Raw genomic sequence first — 14,302 nt, forward strand, 5'->3', positions numbered from 1 at the left:
TTCCTAGCTGATGACTGAAAATAAATTTTCCTCCATCTTCTTCTGTTGAAGACTGACTGCAGACAGATTTTCAGGTGCCTTCCTACACCACGAGGCAATTCCTGTTGATTTTTTACTAGTTTTCCTTCTCCTCTTTCTTTGCTCTGATAGTTTCCCCCCATGTTTTATAGTTGTTTTTATTTTGTTCTCATGTTCTCTTCTTTCTCCCTGATGTGCACATAGCAGAAAGTCATATAAATTGATTAGTGTTAAGAGCAGCCACTGGTGGCTTTATGGGACCATGTTACATGATCATAAAATTCTGCCGAGTGATGAAGCATCTGTACACTTGCTCCTGTGTCCTGTGCATTTTGTGAGATGCTTGATACTCTCCAGGAGATTGGTTTCTTTTAAGAGAGCATGGCAAGAGTATGACTATGATAGAATTTTGATTTTTGCTGCTACAATAAATTCCTGGAATTTATCTCCACTGTATGTTAACATGAGCAGTTCATGCAGGTTTATTAACTGTAAGTTTTAGTAGTGATGCTTTCCTAGCTGTGAGTGTCTGAAAAGAGATAGCAACAATATTTAGTAGATTAAAGGCAGGAAAAAGCTATTTAGCTTTCAGACACATTACTCTTTTCCAGATAACCTGAAATATCTAAAAGCTTGTCTCTGTGGGTTTTTAAATTATTTTTAGGAAATCCCTTCAGCCTCTATCTCTATCCCTATATCTCTATCCCTGCAAGTGTCTGGGTGAAATATTTTTCTTATGCAGTTTAAAAAATACAGAAATGTAACTGTCTAATAATTAGGACTCAGAAAAAAAGACAGAAATCAGAGACTGATGATCACAGAAATGGCTCCAGTGTGAACAATTCAAGCACTTTCATCATACATACAACATAGAGAAATGAGAGGTGCTGCAAAGATTCTTGGGCCTTCTCCTTTTCCATGAATCTCTTCATGTGTGGGACTATGGAACTGGAATAAATTCCTTAATTTTCACTTTTAATGTTCTAAAAATGAGCATCTTCAAGAGCATGAATAATTTGCAACAGGGTGTGTTTCTGATAGCAGCATGTGTGTTACTGACTGCAACCAATTAGGCAAAATATAGTGCAAGCAATTAAAAAACTTACACAAGTGCTTTAGTTATGGTAGGAGGAGCAGGACAGGAGCTCTGCTTTTACACTGTCCGACAGCTGTCATAAGACAAAATTCTTTGCTGCCTTCTGGAGTGGGACAGCACATCAGCTGGTGATGGAGGAGGAATCTCCATTCCTTGTCTTCACTGTTTTCCTTATGTAACTCTGATGTCAAATGCCAAGAAAATATATTTGCAAATAAGATGAAAAAGCTGAATTATGGTTCTATTTGTCCCTTGTACGCCTTCATTTGATCTTTTCTCCCATAGTACCATGTCAGCTGGATTTGGATCCTGGGAGAAGAGCTGTTACATGTACAGAGACCTGCTCTTTTTTACTTTCCAGGTTGCTCTTAATGAATGATTTGTTGCTTTGTCTGAATATTTCAGAATATCCTCTTTTAAAAATGCATTCAGCCCAGGAAGGAAGCAGGAAGAAATGTTAACTAAAGCAAGTACTCACACATGAATGATTTCAGTAGAGCAAATGTAATGGGATTAATCCTGCAAGGGACAGAGCTACATCCCCAATGGGGGTCTGGACATCCTTATTTAGTGATTTGTAATTCTCACAGCCTAAATGGTTTTCCAGTTGAGGTTCAAGGACTAAATAATAATAAAAAAAAAAGCCAGCAAGATGAAAAAATAATTCAGAGGAGTAGGTTCTCAATATAACACTCAAAAGGGGACTAAGACCACTGTTGCACTTGCCAGCTCTAAGTGTAATTAAGCATTTCAGTTACATAAGACATTCCTCATTAAAAAACTCAAGATGGATGTTGTCACAGTTTATAACTACAGAGCTTAGTGGTTGGAGCCAGAACTCAGGAGGAGGTTTGGTTTTGTATTCTTACCCACCCAGAGCTGGAGTGCCAAGATGATGACACATACAGGGAAGGGGGGGGAATCCTGATCTCAATGATGATGCTAAAGAGAATAATTAAATATTCATTGAAGTGAAGACTTGACCTTACTCATCCACATCACTGATGAATGCCCTCATTACCAGTCTACAGAGTCATATTTCCTCTTTCTGTCCAGATGCATACTTAATTTCTTAGGCAATGTGAGGAGAGCTCCAAACAGGCTGACCAAAGGAAGCACACTCTTGCATAGATAATGGTGGCTGGAGTGCTCCACTGGCAGGAGGAAGGCTCAGCTCCTTCTTCATCAGAACATTGAAGGGCAGCCTCTCTGAGGAGTCAATTTTCCAAGGTGCTAAATACACACTGGAACCAGCCAGGTGGCTAAACTGGTACTCTATTAGTTGAATGTAAATGAAGCACACAGATTTCCTCCTTTCTGTCTCTCAAATACAGCTCAGTCCAGGAAATGGACTGGATCAGGGTGTCCAGGAGAGAGGGGATGGATGGGGGAACTGTTTTGAGACATTTGAAGGGCTTTGCCTCCAAGCTGCTCAGGGGCATTAAACTCGAGGTACCTGCTTGGTGTGCAGAAACCTGAGTGCCAAAGAGGCTCTTAAAGGTACAGTTTTGGACAAGTTTAAAGGTTGGCAGAGGTTACCCAGAACATTTAAGATTCTCTTTTTTAAATCTATATAAATGTTAGCTGTTTACATGGACCTAATGCTCAGTGCTTCTTACAAGCTTGCTATTTCAAAATCTCAAATGAAATATGGGATTCCTGGCGCTCTGCTGAGCTCAGTCCAAGACTGGCATGCTGTTTTTGTTCTTATGTGGATCACTCAGTGATTCTCAGTGCAATGCCAGGTGTGAATGGATAGCTGTAGAGCGTGCTATGCAGTTCCTGATGGGTATGACAATCTTGGTCAATAAAAACATAATTTATCATTTCAGATTGACTTACTAGTGAGCTGTTCCATATCCTTTTGTCTTGGTAAAGCCTATTGATATTGCAACCACTAATGCTGGCAGTCCTGAAAAAAAACCAAAACAACAATAATCAGTAGATGCTGAATAAAATATTGCTGTTCTGCCTGGACAAAAATGACAGGGCAAGCTAATGCAAAATGGGCAATTTTACATGGAATGAATTATTTAATGAAGCACATTGCTGTTGTAGGGTTTGTTTTTCTAAAGCTCTGGCAGGGAGGAGGACACTGTTTTCTGCCCACGGTGTACTGCTTTGATGTAGCTAAATTACTGATACATTTGACAGGTCTTAGCTTGAAAGGGGTTTCATGAATATTCAGCGAATGTTTCTTTCTTGTTTTATTTTGATTTCTTGATATTACACTACCTTGCTGAAAATCTTCTAAAATTTTCTTAAAACATATTTAGAAAAGAATGCTACATTATACACCAGCATACCATGAGCTTGAGATACAGTGGAAAGGCTTCTAACCTAGTTTTCCTTTTAGTAACATGCTGTCTACTATTTTTCAGTTTTACTGAAGAAAATGATTATATTATTAACATTGCCACTGCATTAAATGTTTCATTCCAATGATTCTTAGGAAATTAATTTTACTGACTTACCCCATCCAAGGCACAGGAAACGCTTCCTTATGAGCCGTGTCCTAATTTTTCCAGTAACAGCCATATATGACTGCCACGCTTCTGTCAAAACCCAACAGAATGAAGCTAAGAAGAAGAAGTGTAAAAATGCGGTGGTTGTGGTGCAGATGCCCTGCAGGGAGCAAAGAGAAGCTCATGCTGAATATTAGGGACACTCATTTCTGTTTTCAAGTCAAAGAGTTGTCATATTCTATCATTTTGACCTTTATCCTTAGCATCAACTCTCCCTTTTCTCCCTTTATGATGTGGTGGCCACAAAGAGCAAGAGAAAGAGAGAGAAATGTTGATGGGGATTAGGCAGAAGAGGTTTTGACTTGTTTTCTTAAACACTGAGTGTTCTGAGCAGGGACAAAAAAACAAAATAAGTCATGCCAGCAGATTTTTCTCTACACATTTACTTTCACCAGGGACCATCATAAAGCCATTCTGGTAAGCCAGTTACAAAATTACTGATTATAAAATCACATAGAGCTGAACAGAGAAAATGTGGGGATAGAAATGCTCCTAATTACCAGTTACATTTTATTTCCCTCTATGAAGAAAGACCCTGATTATAAAATTTAAAGTTGAATTTTTTATTTTTCAAATTTAAATTTTATAGAACATTAGCTTTAGATATTTTTAGGCAAGTTTAAGTCTCATAACCTTAACAATTGCCCTGGATATTGTTTTTATGGGTATCAGTCATTTGTCATCTGAAAAGTATTTTGAGCACATGCAATTGGCTTTCTTTTGTCACTGTAGCCCTTAATTAAACTTGACATTGTAGCTTGCGTAAATGAGCTTCTTGGCATAAATGATCTGTGCTCCACTGTGTTGCTTAAAATGCCAGCAGCAGGCTATAAAATGCAGTCTTCATAGTATCCCAGAACCAAGACTACACCAGTAATGTTGAGAATATCACTAGCACAATTTATCCTTAGCACAAATTAAAGTGTCAACATTATGTTAAGATTAAAAGGAAGAACAGTTCACACCCCCAACATCAATGAGGTCAACTCATGGAAAAAATGAAAGATATTACTTTATGATTATTTCTTTATGCATCATACACATCTAATAGCTACCTTATGCTTAGCCTTGTATCAAGGCTAGTCAAGAGCTTTTACTAAAATCCCAGTTGAGCAAATTATTTAGGGAGAGAATATGCACATTCCTGCTTATATATAGGTACTTGCATATATTGCTGATTCAAGGCTGATAGGAAGGATACAACATTTATGACACCCATGTATTACACCATCCATGCTTTTTAGTTCTTTTTATGCTCTCAATTACTTCCCAATATGTTTTGAGTTGAATTTTCTGTGGTGTTAATTTTCCCAGATTCTTATTTGAAATCAGTTGTGCTGGGTAATTCCAACAGTTATCTTAAATAAATAGCTGATACCAGCTGACATTAGCATTAGCTGACATCTGAACTTTCAAAAATTTATGAACTTGAAGACTCAAAATGTAATGCTCTCTTGCTTTGAATTTATAGATGTAACAAACACCTTGTCTTCAAACCCTGTATCAAATTATCTATTTAAATCTAGAGGAAAGGAGTTCTGTACAATCATATGCAAGAGAACTGCTGATAATAAAAAAAACAAACCAAGTAATGTAAACTGGAAAAAAACAACAGATCCTGAAAAGGCAGTAGGTATTCCATCCTAGGCTTTGCCATTAATTCTTATGTTTAGATGCCCCTAAGGTATATGGATTCATAAAATCTATCCAGCTGAAGTCTGACTAATAGCAGTGTTTCCTGTGCATGAAAAAAATACCCCAAACCCCACATATTTAAAATGTAAGTTCTGCACTGAAACACATAATAAATACAATAGAAAATTCATAAACTGCCTTTCTTTAACTAGCTGGTTCATATGTTAATAATTCCTATTATGCAATTTTAATTTGTTTTCCTATCAATGTTCTTGCAAAAGCTAGAAAGTTCTGTCAGAGCAAGAATTTAACAACAAAATTACTTTTGAGGAACAGTACAGAATCTTTTATGGAGGAACTGCATAGGTAAAAACATATCCTGAAAAAAGAAAAGGCGAATATACTATTTCCCTTATAAATAATGTAAATACAAACAATCCTGATCTTTTTGGTGAAAACACTGCTAACTCTTATGGTTGACTTGAGTGCCCAGTTTAGGATTTAATTAATAATTTATCCTCTATTTTGAAAAAAAGAGAAGATGACAATAATCTGAGACAAATGTAGACATGGCTACTGTGGAAGAAAGAGCTGTGATGAAAATGTTAATGATAATGTTAGGCAGAAAATGAGAAGACAGAAGCAAGTTTTATGAGAAGCGATCTGTGCTCTAGCTGCAATATATGACTGCTGATTATATCTAATTCTTGTGAGCAGCAGACAGGTCTTTAATGAACAACAATGGTAAGTCTGTACCACTGATAGAACAGTGTATTTGCATCACATGCCATCAAAAATATGCAAATCAGCCTGCAAACATCACCAAACAACCGCTGTGGGGTTGCGATGGCAGGTTCATGTGCAGGCAGTGCTTGCAGAGATCTCAGCTTCCCTCCCTGCAAGAGGAGCAGTCCTGGCAAACAAAACTGCCCCCTCCCAGGCATAGCCATGGGCTCAGCACAGATATCCAATATCCCACTGGAAAGCTGGCTTTTATGGACTTCCTTATTCTTCCCCTTTGATAAATAAATAAGGAAACAACACTGTTCTGTCTGGGAAAGCAACGCATCTGGGAAGTCAATTTCCAAATAGAAACAAAAATCCATTTCCACCGAAGGTTGTTATTAAATGAGCCATTGAATATGTCTGATTTTAGAAATATACATTAGCATTTTTTCTTTCTCACCAAGTTATGAACTACTGCCAATTGCTCCTTCCTCTCCTCTTCTTCCTTGGCCAGGGACCACCACCTCCCCTCAATCTGAGCAGCAGCATCACTCAAACCTTGTGGCTCAGCACCCACAGAAAGCTGCAGTGTGTCAGCCTGCCTGCACCAAGAGATAATGGTACACATCTTCCCCATTGCTTTAGGAGGAGATGTTTCTCATTTCCTTCTAATTCTAGTTTATTAAAACTCACTGAATTAATTACCTGTGCTGAGGACCTGTCATCCTGCAACAAAATTAATTTAAATTTAATTTATTCACTATTTCTTCACGCTTCTGAAATTAAGTAAACTTTTACTCTAACCTCCCCTTCCTCCCACACCTTTTGTTCTTGGCTCTCCATATTTACTTATAAGAGAGGGGAAGGAGCTTTTCTGTCCTCAGAATGCATGGTTTCATGGACTTCAATTGAGTCTCAGGTGTTAAGCTACCTGGAATATCTAAGTAAGACCATTCATCCCTTTTTAATAAACAACATACTAATGAAAGCAAGAACACACATCAGGCAACAAATTATTTCCTTCTCTCATACTTGTAAGACACCTACTTCAAATGTGTGTACTGAAGCACAGCTGAGAAATCTAAAAAACAATGGAAATTCAAAGCTACATTTTCTAAACTTTAATATTTTTATATAATAATTATGAGTGAAGTAGAGAATACATCAATTTTTATGACCTGCAAAGTAGGTCACAAATGTAACCTCAAAATAAGAATTTCTCAACATTCTTTGAGCATTTGGCTGTTGTCTTTTGGGTTTCTTTAAAAGAACAATGGTATTTTTTAATAGAAAAATATGTGTTTGTTTGTTTTTTTTTAATAGCAGTGTCTTCTGCTGTAGATTTTTCACACAAAGGCAAAGAGGGTTAAGTAAGAACACCTGGTTTGTTTTCTGGCCCTGAAACCAGTTCTTTTTCCTTCAACAAACTTGTTGACTCTCTCTGGATTCTGATAAACAGTATAAAAATCAAAGCTATTTGAAGATGAACATGAAAAATGAAATCTGTATTGGTGGTAGCAAAATGAACAGGGCTAAAATTGACTCAGATTATTTCATGCAGAAGAAATATGAGGTAGTAGAAAAGCATTTAAATAATAAAATTTCTTAGAGATTGGAATCTTGCCTTTGACTTCTCTCTGCGGAGATAAGCCTAACAAGATAAATTAAATGGGTGCTATTCTTACAATGTTCTGATCATGCACTGAGTTCACAAAGAGCACCTAAAGACCAGAATAATGAACAAATGAAACAAAGAGCAAAAAACCCAAAGATAATGCAAAGGACACAGTAAAAAGCAGAAAAGTAATTCTATGACAAAATTTGTATATTTTATTTTTTTTAGTCACTCTTAAGCCATCTACTCACAAACAGTGTATCTTTCCCCTTTTTAAATCAAAAATGTAAATTCATAAAATAAGACACTGCTTATTATTCTGAATTTTATTTTTTTATTATCATCTATTTTTAAACTGACTTGAGCAAGTCTTTGTCTCGGGAGTAGCAGACTTCCAGAATACAGGGATACAGTATATTGGTCAGATGATATTGAATGATAGATTAAATACTGATTTATAAAGTGATATGTTAAAATAGACTTTCAGAGACTGTGAGACGAAGTAAGAACTTTCTTTTCAGGAGTGGTTTTCTGGAAGAGAGACATGTTTGCAATGAGAAAAAAATATGGCTAAAGAGGCTGTTTCTTCAGTTGCAAACTTATTTGAAACTCTTAGGATCTTAAATGTCTGAGAAATCATAGCTGAAGTCTTTACAGTTTCTCTTCCAGGATCATTAATGTTGTTGACATTATAAAGCTTTGAAGATACCATTTAAAAAATCCATGTTCCTTTCTTTTGACAGACTGTGCTGCTAACACCACTTGTTCTAGCAAAGATCACAGGAAATCAGATATACTGATATTGTAAATAGCAATATAGTAGAAATAATTGTTCTGAAATAATGTTATTTGTGTTTTCAACCAACATCTATGAAAGTGTTTATTTAATTAACACAACAGAAAACTTAGGGATCTTCTAAAAGTCTTTTCTGGTGTTCTTAGCAGTTGAAGACTCAAGTGGTTTAACTTCACTACATTTTGGTCTGATATCTGACATGATAGCCCAGAATAATTATTAATTGACTTGAATTTGTGTGATGAGATATACAGTTAATTATTATACAGAAGGATTCTATATGCAGTGCAAGACAACATGAACGGGAGCCTTTACTTGGATTTTTAAAGCAAGCTGTTTTTGCTGTGCAACAGCAGTAATCTTTGAGCAATTAGGTGATCTGCCTTACAAAGATAATGAGTGATAACTAAGGACACTCAATTTTTTGTCCTTCTACTCAATCATTTTGTTTACCCACAACAAACAAGATGCCTTTCTAGGTTCTGATAAATAGCATATTAGATGGCTGTAAATGACCCAGCTCTTTCTGCAGTTCCTTTAATTTTGTTTACAATTATGCTCCTATTTTTATCAACAGCATGGCAATCTCACAGCAAATGTTTTTCAATAAAAAATTTTATTTTTCTTTTCTTTTTGTTATCATATGCAAATTATCACAATAGTTGCTAAACTTTGGGACCATTTCATGTGCCCAGTCTCAGGGTGCAATATAATTTGTTCAGCTACTTCGATTTAAGGTTCTTCTTCTCTTCTGGAATCTGTCTTTTTATCTGACAATATAACCACAGTGATCCTACTGCAACAGTATAAGTGTATCTGGAAGTAAACTTACATGTCAAATTGTAATTTTTCTCTGCATTTGTGCTTTGCACATACACTTTTGATATCCTTCTTACTATTTTCTCCTAAAGTTTCTTCAGATTTTACTAACAAATTCAGTTCCTGTTCCTCTTTTATCAAGATTTACCTTGAAGATATTTCTAAAAATCACCCCTCTATGAGTAAAGCATTTACAATCTCTTTTCACACTTACTAGTCAGAATGTCTCCTATTTTTCCCTGGTGCAGAGTTCAATAGAAGTGCTGTTTATATGTGATCCACTATGTCTATGGAGCCTTCTTTTTAACTTCTGCCCTTTGGAGTTACTTTTCTTCAAAGTTCTCCCTTGATAGCTGTCACCTCTACCACTCATATCAACAACCTCTGCATTTAAATTTTTTACAGCATAGTTGTACTGCTGCATCAGTTATGCCTATGGAGAACTGCTGGGTTTTATTCAAAATAATTCGTCTGCTAGCCACTATTCTTCTCCAGATTTATAATACATATAGTACAAAATAATTCTATCAACTTGATATGAAGAGACAGTCTCCCGTCTTTTGGGGTGAAAAAGAATTCAATAAAGTTTCTAGCTGCATGTGCAAACCTTTCTCAGTCTGTCATGTTGCAGAATGTCTACACTAGTAACTGCAAAGGTATCCTTTATGCACTGGCATGTGCATAAATTGTTAGTAAATTCCTTGGCAGAGTTTTGACCTGGGCCAAAAGTTATTCTCCCAGCCCAGGCCCACACAGAGATGAAAAGAGAGCCATGGGCCAGGAACCCTTCCTGATGGTCAGCTTGCACTCAATGTCCTCCTGCCCTGGGGGGCTCAGGTCTAAGGGATGGAAGCTGTCTTGTGCTAATTTGCCTTGGGGCTATAGAAATATTTGTGTCTCATTTTGGTGACTAGGAGGGACAGAGACAAGATGTCCAGCTGGATAATTTATATTATGCTGAGCTATGACTAATATACAAGACAGTAAAATTAATTCCATGTTGTTTGCAGCATTCTCTGGAGATTGTCTGTACAAAGCTCAGGCTTGTATTGTTTAACTTGGAATTGCTTTCTTGGTGACATGCCTACAGTAAATTGAAAGCCAGGTGGAAGACAATTCTCATACAATTTCCTTACACTCGTACTCATTTTAGTCCTCTGCCTGGTTTGGATTGTTATTGCCAGGTTATATTTAAGCAAATGAGTTCTGCACAAGCAGTATCACAGAACAGGTTACTCAGAGGCAATTTACTTTCTTCGATTACAAAACCTGGCAACAGAATCTCCTCCCCTTCTGCCTTTGTGCTGTGAAGATGTGTATTTTCCTGGGCAGGCAGGAAATGAAGGAATAGGATCCTCTACTCGTTCGCAGTCAGTGGAAAGACTCCCATCAATTTAATTGGGTTTTATAATGGGTGTTACACCTATAGAATAAGGGATGAAATGTGCATGAGCAGAAGCTTGTGATCTCACTTCTTATCTTTAGTGCTTTAAATGTTTACAAAGTATTGGATGAGCATTTTTTCTGCTAAGTGAATATGGCCTACTTCACATCATGAATGTATTGTGTTGACTTTGATGTTAAACACTTTAAACAAGGTAAATGTCAGCTCTGTCAGGACAAAAAAACTTAGTATTTTAACTGTGACCTCAAATAAGTGTGTTTTGAAGTTTGTAAAGCTCAGAACAAGAGGTTTACAGGCAGAATAAAAGAAAATAAGAAGCCCTTTAAAACTCCAAAGCATAAAATAAATTTATACAAATTTTTTTCAATTCCTTCCTGTCTAATTAGTCTCAAATTGCTATCACAGTGCTGTAATAATGATGCTTCCCTGTACCAGGAAGACTCTTTTCAGTGATGATGCTCAGTTTAGGCAAAAAAGTGGAAATCACTGGTATGCTTTCTTGAAACAACTTCTTCATTACTGAGCTATTGAGGAATTAGAATTAAAAAATTGAACTGATATTGATGCTATCTTGAAAAATTGCTCTATAAAAATAGCTTTGTTAGATTTTGTGTTAGAAAGTCTGAAAGAACTATTATTTAAAGAAGGATAAAATGCAGATTTGTGGATAAAATATAGATTTGTTTTTTGAATTGATGGGCAAGAAAAAGCAACCTGATCTCTGAAAACCATTGAAAAATTAAGTTCTTGTATATCATTGTGGGTAACAGCAATATAGAAGCAGAACTGAAGGTGAAGTGTGAACAGAAGGGACTGGATTCATATGAATGCATGCACAGTTTGGCCTGAAAAGTCTCCGCAACTAGGGAACTAGCAACTCAGAGGAGAAAAGAGAATGCATGCTGGCTGTCAGAATGCTTCTACTGGGCTGTCAGAAAGACTTCTACTTACTTGGGAACTATGCAAATTAATGTATAGATTATGGATCAGTAATAAAAAAGCTTCACTGATGGTATTACACTTTGGTTTTCAGGACAGTTCTTTCTCAGGAACTGTTTTTAGGCTCTGAAAATTCCATATTGCTTTAATTTTAAAATATGGAATGTGTAGTGTGCTCTCTTAAATGAATAGAAATGCTCTTGGCAGATTTGAAGAGATAATAATGAGACAACTATGTTAACAGTGAAGAAAAAGCTGTTTCTCTGTAACATATGATGTGCTGTATAATCATTTCAGCTTACTAGGTAAAGATATTCAGCTTTTTAAATCTCTCTTTGGGTTGCTGCAAGTAATATTAAGTTATAAGAAATATTTGTTTGCTTTAGCTATATGGCTATACCTGTTTGGAGAATGGAGAATACAAGAGCCATTAGTCAATTAGTGTGATGAGCAAACCATGTTCCAAAGGTCCTGAGTCTTCCCAACTTTCCCAACTTTAATTTATTTAAAAGTTCATGATGGAGGCTGTGTGAGCAGCGAGGGGCAATGAGCCAGGATTGGTAATGGAGAGGTGGCTGAGCTAAGCACAAGGGTTACACCTGAGTCAGCAATGTCAGCAAAGAAAAGAGTGATTCAGAGCACAGTTGAGAGGGATCTCCCTATGGAGTTCTGAGAAAAAGAGGAGGAGGTGTCCAGGCACAGACAAAGGCAAGGAATTGAAGGAGCTCCCTTGAAAAGATGGTGTAACATAAGAAGGTAGTGGAATGGATATTGATATGTGGGATTTCAGATTCCTACATGAGGATCCAAATGCAGCCAGTGCAAACTGATGCCCTGGTGAACCAAATTACCAGGAAAAGCTGCCATTAGGTAGGCAGAAAATACTGCCTTGTGTTACCCCCAGTGAAACACATTCTTGTAAAATAATTTTTTCCTCTAAGAAAATGTTGTTATCACTTGAGTATCTCTACTCTTAAATCAGATCATCTGTTTGCTCTATTTTAGATTTTGATGGTATTTGCTAACAATAAAATTGCTGTAATTTTAGGGAGTTTCCTCAGCAATCAAATTGATGCCTAGAATGAGAAGTTCAACAACAAAGCCTGCAGTTGTCTTTCAGTTAGTCTGACTGTGATGATTATAATCCTGCCTTATGAAAACAGTCCATCTTCCTGTCTGGGATACTGGTATCAGCAAAGATTCCTTCTCTGCATATCTGTAAGAGTTTAATCCCTTTACATGATTGACTGAAACCATTGAAGTGATAGCTTTGCAATGCTATTACAACAGTGCCATATGTCACCTACCTTCATTCTTTTTCTGTTTGGCTTGCTTTTGTTTTTTTTAATCATAGTGTACACATATGTCTTAAAAATCTTTATCTAAGAATAATAAAATAAAAAGGATGATTTTGCCCCTAAGAGCATCCTCAATTTCAAGCATGCTCAGTTTTCCTCCAAGGACAATGTCTTTTGGGATTAGCAGTTTGGACACAGTAAGAAATGGTCATTTTCAAAGAAGTAGTTTAAGTCCAAAATTGAAAGAATCCAGGAAAGGGAGATAATATCTACATTATGGCAATCCAAAGTCTTCTCATACCACAAAACTTCTGTTTATTTTTCAAAAATAACAGATAAAGCAATTTTTTAAAAGATATGCTATGGTTACATCTATTTGTACTTCCTAACAAAATGGATAAGAAAGCATTCACTCATTCTGCAGCCAGCTGGAATGGTACAGAAAATGTCTGTTTTAGTGAGTTTCTTTCTACTCCAAAATAAGGTGGCCACATCCAAACTGGTCTCTTGCCAGTTCCAGCTATCCTGAGCTTGGGGATAATGTGAGCTAGTGTGGGACAAAATCATGCCAGGAGGCATGCTAATTATTCCAGAGTATAGATGACTTCATGCCAATGCTTGGGGTCATGCCCACCTACGGAGGCATGTAGAACATTTTGACTTTGTTCTCTTACCCAGCAAAACATGAAGTGGGCTGGAGCAAATGTGGTGGGCTGACCTGGGCCAGCAACTAAGCACCTACCCAGTCACTTGATCACTCCCCCAGCAACATGGGGAAGAGAATCAGAACAGCAAAAGTGAGAAAAACCTGTGGGTCGAGATAAAGATGGTTTAATAAGTGAAGGGGAAAAAAGCCTGCACCAAGTGATGCAAAAGCAGTCACTCACCACCTCCCACCAGCAGACTGTTGCCCAGCCAGTCTCCAAGCAACAGGCACCTTTAAAAGACCAGTGCTGGTTGTATTGCTGAGCATGTTGTCTTAAAGTATGGGATAACCCTTGGTCATTTGGGGTCAGATGTCCTGGCTCTGTTCCCTCCCTTCAAATTCTTGTCCACCTCAGCCAACTCACTGCCAGGGCAGCTGACAAACAGTGAAGGTCTTGATGCTGTGTAATCACTGCTCAGCAATAGCTAAAACATCAGTGTGTTAGCAACACTCTTCTTATTCAAAAATCCAAACCACAATATCCTACAGGATTCTGTGAGGAAAATTAGCTCCATCTCAGCTAAACCCAGTACAGAAACCTAAAAAGAGCCCAAATGTAGTGTGTGTGTGCATGTGACCCCACATATGCTTATGAACAAAGAGCAACAGATGCTTTTGGACCTGTTCATAGGATGTGTAGACATACACATACAAACAGACACTTAAAATAATGTAAATGTTTCTGAAAGTTGTTTATGGGATACATATATGTATATATGTAGTT

General features: G+C 37.0%; 1 protein-coding gene across 6 annotated transcripts in view; it reads right to left on the reverse strand.

Annotated features, from left to right (window-relative positions):
• ADGRB3 (adhesion G protein-coupled receptor B3) overlaps positions 1–14,302 on the reverse strand; it is a 446,706-nt gene that overhangs the window by 39,697 nt on the left and 392,707 nt on the right. For all 6 annotated transcript variants that reach the window (XM_066547462.1, XM_066547459.1, XM_066547457.1 and 3 more), the window contains exons 20-21: positions 3,589–3,739; positions 2,957–3,026 (exon numbers count right to left, since the gene is read on the reverse strand). In XM_066547462.1, coding sequence (XP_066403559.1) covers positions 2,957–3,026; positions 3,589–3,739 — 221 coding nt within the window. The remainder of the gene's footprint in view (positions 1–2,956; positions 3,027–3,588; positions 3,740–14,302) is intronic.

This window comes from Molothrus aeneus, chromosome 3 (assembly GCF_037042795.1).
Source record: "Molothrus aeneus isolate 106 chromosome 3, BPBGC_Maene_1.0, whole genome shotgun sequence".
Lineage (NCBI taxonomy): Eukaryota > Metazoa > Chordata > Aves > Passeriformes > Icteridae > Molothrus > Molothrus aeneus.